The 6,705-nt window shown below is 52.4% G+C and overlaps 2 protein-coding genes across 2 annotated transcripts; one reads left to right on the forward strand and one right to left on the reverse strand.

Moving 5' to 3' along the window:
- Nucleotides 1–253: 253 nt before the first annotated feature.
- Nucleotides 254–2,231, forward strand: BO97DRAFT_395348 (CCCH zinc finger protein). Its single transcript, XM_025694025.1, has 5 exons — nt 254–352; nt 418–1,026; nt 1,099–1,210; nt 1,261–1,316; nt 1,430–2,231. The coding sequence occupies exons 1-5, from the start codon at nt 307–309 to the stop codon at nt 2,014–2,016; spliced, it is 1,410 nt and encodes a 469-aa protein (XP_025548940.1). The 5' UTR covers nt 254–306; the 3' UTR covers nt 2,017–2,231.
- A 2,502-nt stretch (nt 2,232–4,733) lies between these two features.
- BO97DRAFT_153188 (uncharacterized protein) lies at nt 4,734–5,319 on the reverse strand. The gene has a single exon (XM_025690181.1). It carries the CDS (start codon nt 5,137–5,139, stop codon nt 4,819–4,821), a length of 321 nt encoding a protein of 106 aa, XP_025548941.1. The 5' UTR covers nt 5,140–5,319; the 3' UTR covers nt 4,734–4,818.
- Between the last annotated feature and the right edge of the window lie 1,386 nt (nt 5,320–6,705).

The following is a 6,705-nucleotide window of genomic DNA, read 5'->3' on the forward strand; positions in this document are numbered from 1 at the left end:
GTACGAACTGAGCGAGATTGACCGGTTTTTATAGCCTCAATGGCGAGGAGGATTTGGCCCTCTTGATACACCCGCTCTTTTGATGATTTCGGCATTTCTGGTGGGAAAATTGATGGTTGAATTGCTTCGTTTCTCGGAGGTGGGAGGATTCAGGGGGGTGGCTCGCTCGCTTGCGTGGCTCGCTCGGTTGACGATTACGTTAGCTGATCCTCCCAGCATCCACAACTTCTTTCCCCTTCTCAGTACCGACAACATTCATCTTAACAGCGTGATTTACTAACTAGACCGGGGATCTGAGTCGTCACCATGACAGAGGATCAAGATCTCATGGCCAAGATCAGCCAGCTTGCTGGTAAGCATTCATTCTCGCGCCGAGCGCCTTTCCTTCACTCGCAACCACTAATCTCTCTACGACAGGCCAGATCAACCGACACAAAAACCAGCAACCGCACTCTGACTCCCCCTATACCAGCGAAATCCCTGCCGGCCAGTATGCATCGCGACATGTGCCCGCGCGAGGACGCGGGTGGGCGCCGTATCGCGGCCGACAGTATCCCCGCGGGCGTGCAGTCGCTGCCCCCCACCGCCACCGAACGCTTATCCTCAACAACACCACGACATCGGGGACACCGGGGTCCACGCCCTCAGCAGGCGCCGGGACAGACACTGAAGGTGAAACCAACAACAAATGGGTGGCGAAGCGCGATCGACACATGCAGCTGATCAACTCCGCCATCTACGACAAAGAGGCCCAGTCGCGCGCCAAGGCTATGGAGGAGAGCCGCAAGGCCAAGTCGCAGAAGAAGGCGCAGATCGAGCAGGCCAGAGTGCTCCGCTACGCCCAGGGCCATGGTCGCATGTACCAGCCCACGCCGGGCTTCGCCGCTCCGCCACCATCCGTGGCTACTACCGCGGTGGCCGCCGGCGACCCGGCTGCTGCTGCTGCTGCTGCGGAATACCAGGTCTTGGTCAATGAGGTGCCCTTCCGAGTTGCGCGCGGCGGGAGCAAGCTGATTAGAGTGTCTGGTGCGTGTGGCTTTTTCCCCTTTTCCCGCGACGATGCGCCGCAGGGTGCGAGAGCTGGCTTACCGGTTGTAGATGATCCGAATACCGCCAATAATACGCCCAAGCGAGTCACGATCGCCGGCGTGGTCTTCGTGCGCAGTAAGAACGGCAATCTGCATCGTCTCGGTGCCGTTACGTCTAAGAGGTGACTGTCTCGTCTGGCCTGGCGTGCTTAATAGCTTACATGTACTATAGGAAGCCGATGGCGGTTAAGAAGAAGGACGCTCTTTGCCAGCGTTTCACTACGACGGGTACCGATACTTTCCCCACGATGGGCCGTTGGCCCCGCCTATTACCCCCTTTTCCCTTTCGCTTTGCTTGACTTGGACCGTGCTAATCAGGTGGCGTTTCGGATGATGTTTAGGCAGTTGCTACAAAGGACCGTTGTGTCCGTACGCCCACGATCCCAACAAAGTCGCCATCTGCAAAGACTTTCTCCAGACTGGTAACTGCAACTCAGGTATGAGTTGCGATCTATCCCATGAGCCTTCGCCCCACCGATCCCCTGCCTGTGTGCATTTTCTTCGCGGCCGCTGCTCGAACCCAGAGTGTCGCTACGCCCATGTCCGGGTGACACCTGGCGCTCCTGTTTGCAGGGACTTTGCCATCTTAGGGTACTGTGAGAAGGGCGCCGAATGCGACCAACGACATGTGCACGAGTGTCCGGACTACGCCAACACGGGCCTGTGCAATAAGAAGAGTTGTCGACTGCCCCATGTCGACCGCGCAGGGCAGATCAGGAAGAACGCCGCCGCCACCACCAACAGCGAGGTCGCAATGGGCGATGACGCTGATGAGGAGTCCGACGCGTCCAGCGATGACGAAGAATACGACGAGATTGATTCGGATGACGTCGACTCCGACGATCTGGAGGACGACGAGCCGGAGCTCATCACCGCCGGGGCTGACGTTGGAGACCTCGCGCGGCAGCAGGACTTCGTCCCCCTCTAATTGTATCCTGCCCACTAACTCCGTAGCACTTTGTAATTGACATTTGGCTGGGGTTGTATGGATTTGGATAGGACCACCGGCAGAATCTGAAACAAGAGAAAAGCGAAAGAGAACAAGGAATACTTCAAATGATTAGTTGCTGCTTTGGATTTGATATTTTCTTATGCTTCATGGACTGTCGTGTACCAGTTGCTGGCAAGATACCCGATACCCCCTTCAGGATTCAGTATGTCGATTGAAGAATAGAATTGAGACTGTTTTGGACTGGATTGGGCGAACATCCGATATTGTAGGTGCACCGTAGATGATTGATGATGGGTAGTGGCATCGTGTCTCCAGCGGAGTATGCTGTAGCACAGACAATGCTGTAGAACGAATAACAGGGAGGAGAAACCCCCGCGCTGCAGGACCGTGCTGCAGCTTCACATCTTCATGTCCTACTTACTCGTATTAGAAGACCTACAGGATCATGAGACAGGGGGAGCAAAGAGAGGGGAGATCAGGCAGTACCCATCTGTGAGTCACTCGCACGATCGACTGACTGAATAGTCGGTGATCAGGTAGAGAGCTTAGCTGAGTTAGCTACCTTACTAGGTATGCACTTTTTCCACCAACTCTTCTCAATAGGTAAGTTAGTAAGTAACCAGGCTAATTAGCCCCCTTCACGAAGTACAGTCTGTCCTACATTGACATCCAGCCTCACACCGTGGATCCGCATCCGATGGAGAATGCCATGCAATGCAATGCAGGCTCCTTTCTCCCCATAAGAACCAGGGGCCATTTCTTCCTCCCCCAAGTCGGTGAAGACGAGCACCAACGGTCCTGGACTGTACCTGGCCCTCTCGCAGCGTCACTGGCTGCCCTCCATCAGTCTCATCTCTTCCTACCTGACCGGGTGGGTGGGAACCACATTCTGACTACCAGTTAGTTGCTGACAAGACGGAAGAGAGAGTGTTTCATGTTTGCGAGGCTTTGATCCGCTGGTGGGCTGGGGGCCATCCGATGCAATGGGGAGCGATGTGATTAGTTCTGTGTCTGTCTCTGGTGCAGTTGATACCCATGGAATATCTCACCGACCTGCATAGGGAAAAGGGAAGGGAAGGGAAGGACTTTAATGCATGCATGCATGTATGTGTATGTATGTATGTAAGTCAGTCCGTAACTACAGGAAGAAAGTGAGGAGCTGGAGGCGGTCCGAACACCCACCGCTCCAAGCGCATCTGCTGCTGCATGACTGCCTGCATGACAAGGCGATCCGATCCCCGGTCAGTGCAGTGATTCCGTGCCTGATGCCCGGACCATGACCGCAACTTTCTTTGCTTGCTCCTACGCTCTTCATCACCGCTCGCTGGAGATGCTGCCCCTCTTCCCCACCAATCGTCATTCTTCCTTCCAACACCGATAATCTCTCGGGTCCACGGTGGATGTTTCTCTTTCCTTGATTCCCAGGAACTGCCTGCAGATGCTCGTAGTATCAGACATAAAACAAATGTCCCCGACTCCCCTCGTCTACTAAAGCTTTCTAGGGGAAGTTTCTGCTTTCTTCCGATAGGAGGAGATGCACTGCGAAGAAGGCTGACTCGGTCCACATGGTGCTTCTGCTCATACTTACTAAGTATTTCCCCATCGTCTCTGTTTCTTTCTTTGCATTTTGGCCATTGCTTTCCCCCTGTCTCCGCTCTTCCTGGTACCTACGGACTCCAGTCGGGCTGAACCTCTATCTCGCGTGGCTCTGATACAGCTGCTGCTGGCTTTGCCTGTGTCTTTGACTGACCCGCAGCCCGAGGGGCAGTGATTCGTGGTTACACGTAGATCAGTTAGGTTGAAACACTCCCCCCAACACTCTTCCTACCTTACTTCACGGGGTGGCTGATACTAATTTTGAATAGTCAGCCTATGATCGCGAAGTGTCAGGTCGAAGTCGTCTCCGGGGACGAACAGGAGTTGTTTGATGTCGTCTTCGGTGTCAACGTCAACGTCAACGTCAACGATGCCCCCGGACTTCAAGTTCCATCATAACCCCAGACTGCAGCCTTCCAGGATGCTTCGCAGGTTCTTCAAACTCTGCAGCCTCCAAAACCCAAGCTGGGGGACTTAGTAATGCCGTCTATGATGGTTTCGCCTTCACGTCGCGTTGGGCAACAATCGCATCATGCAACCAGAATCTTTAGACCAATCATTACCAGAATAAAGCAACCGGTCTAGTAGTCATCACTTATCTTTTTCCTACCCAAGTTAGAATAGCTACCGGGCTGCTAATTGGGATAAGCGTTGCAGGTTTGATCGCCAGTTCGTAATTGACTTTATGGCTCTCCCGCGGATGTCTGGGTATCCGCGAGGAAACTACCGAAACGTTAGTTACTCCGTCATCTCATTCTCAACGAACCTGACAGAAACAACAAAGCTAACTAACCATGCTTACGGAGTTTCAACTCTCTTTGGCTCTAAACTTGCACCCATCAACATGATCCGCGTCACAGCGACGCTCAAAACCCCACCGCCGCATCCCCAATCGGGTGTCCCGCGCGTGTACACCGCCAGAACGGCCACTCGGCATCGTCATCGTCTTCCTCTCGCCAGGGGCAATTACCCGGAACACTGCAGTGCGTGGCGGCTGCTTGTCGCAGGATAAACCCGACGCAGACCGCGATTGATCGTCCGATGAAGAGCCTTTCTGACAGGACGGATGGTGGACTCGGAGACTTGTCAACGTCGACCGCTTCTTATTCTCACGTGCGCCACCCACCCATCCACCCACCCACGGGCCCTATCCTGGCCTATCCAGGAACCCGAATGCCGGAGCTAGAAGTACCGGGTCAGTTCCGCCCCCCACCTGGCAAGTTGCAAGTTGCAATGCACACCGTATTGTACAGTACCCGTTCGCCTTCCCTTTTGGTCTGCACGCTTGAGGTCCGCCGGCGGGAGGAGTCTCTCGCCTGATTCTGTTTCATGTCCGCTTGGGGCGGTGGTTGATTGGGGGTTGGGTCTCTTCGTCTGCGTTGTTCGCTCTTGATTTGTCGGCTGTGTCGGATGCCCACGAGGCACGGAGGGTTTTTGGGGCTGCTGCAGGTGTAGAATGATCACGGACTTTTGAACGGGTAGAGCGTGCGTGCATGCATGCATTCTAGCAAGTATAACCCGGGGAGGTAGTATGCAGGGCGAGCGCCGACTGATCGCCCTGCCTTCTAGTCTTTACGCGATTATCGCGAGAAGCGCTACTCGTGATGTTTAGTAGTGCTGGTGAGGTTAGGTAAGCATACAAGCATGCTGTCGAGCTTAACGAGAGGCAGCGAATCACTTGCTTGTTTCTACAATCTTGTACTCGTATAACTAGTCAAGCTATGATATCGATCTCTACAATAAGAAAGTGATATCAACAGGGCGCCGAATCAGCCCTACTACTTATCACTGCATTCGTCGAGGAAGCATTAAGTCCCTCTTCTACTCACTGTTCTGATGTCAATGTCGTGGACAAGATAAGAATGTCAGCATATAGCACCGTCCACATACATACCTACCTCCCTACCTTGCAAACACCCCCATGCGCCTTCGAACCTGAAACACCAACTCATCACTCGACGGAATTCCTCCTATTCGACCGAGCCCTACAAAACAGACCCTCTAGGGAACGCATGCATACTCACTTCGCGAAGATTTCTATCTACTGCCCGCTTTGGTACGGTACGGAGTCATAACCCTAGACACCTCAGACCCAAACAGCTTAGCTAGCTATCGCACTTCACAGCACAGTAGACAGACAGGTTTACTGTACTGTGGAACGCCGTCTACACCCGTGCATTCTATTGATAAATCAATCCGCCAGATTTCACCCCTACGGCACTGTAAATTGAAGTTCTATTAAGGGATACTATGGGGAAAGAATACAGTACAATGTAGAAAAGAAGCACAATATCATATCAAACATACCTTCTCCTCGGCAATCTGGTATCTGGCATACATACTGTACGACGCTGCCGTCTGCAGCTCTATGCAGGATGCACTAGATTGGAGGTAGAAACGGGTATCGCGTTTACGGCTTTTTCTATTCAATTGTAGGGATTTATGTGTTTTATCTGGTTTATGTGGATATCTGGGTGGGATCGTTTGGGTTGGGTTATTCACGGAGACAGTTCGTAAGAGTTCTTTGGGTTCTGCTGTGATGCTCTATGCTTTGTTTGGGCTATGTACTGTACATATGGAGATGGTGGATGGTGATGTTGGTGTTGGAGTTGGGATTTTGTGGTGGGGGATGGGTTCTATTTTGCTGGGCAGGTAGTTTGTTTCTTGGTTTTTTGTTTCGCTTGGTTTAGGTGGTTTTTGATTATAGTAGTGATTGTAGTAGTCGCAATGGTGGGAGTAGAAAAAGGTGTGGTACTTTTAGTGGTAGAAGCCAAGTGGTATCTACCCTAGCAGCAGCTCTACTTCTAACTACATCTATACACCCCTCCCAGCCTTACCCCTCCATCTACAACTACCTCGTTCAGAATAGTATACTTAGCATATTCTATGGATGTATCGTCCAGTTCGAGGAAATAGCTATACAATCACTCAGACACCAACTAGATAGAACCAAGTACACCCAAGCAGACACCCTCATACCCTTCTACCTCCTAACCCCATCTATTGTACTACCAGGATGCAATGCAGGATGTACTAACTACTGTACTGTACATGCACAACATAATCCAA

Source organism: Aspergillus homomorphus, assembly GCF_003184865.1.
Source record: "Aspergillus homomorphus CBS 101889 unplaced genomic scaffold BO97scaffold_34, whole genome shotgun sequence".
In the NCBI taxonomy this organism is placed as follows: domain Eukaryota; kingdom Fungi; phylum Ascomycota; class Eurotiomycetes; order Eurotiales; family Aspergillaceae; genus Aspergillus; species Aspergillus homomorphus.

Bases quoted from the DNA above. Each gene is read 5' to 3' on its own strand.
- BO97DRAFT_395348 (XM_025694025.1), top strand. From the start codon at position 307: ATGACAGAGGATCAAGATCTCATGGCCAAGATCAGCCAGCTTGCTG. The intron at 353-417 runs GTAAGCATTCAT...TCTCTACGACAG, and splicing joins CAAGATCAGCCAGCTTGCTG to GCCAGATCAACCGACACAAA. The intron at 1,027-1,098 runs GTGCGTGTGGCT...TACCGGTTGTAG, and splicing joins CAAGCTGATTAGAGTGTCTG to ATGATCCGAATACCGCCAAT.
- BO97DRAFT_153188 (XM_025690181.1), bottom strand. From the start codon at position 5,139: ATGCATGCATGCACGCACGCTCTACCCGTTCAAAAGTCCGTGATCATT.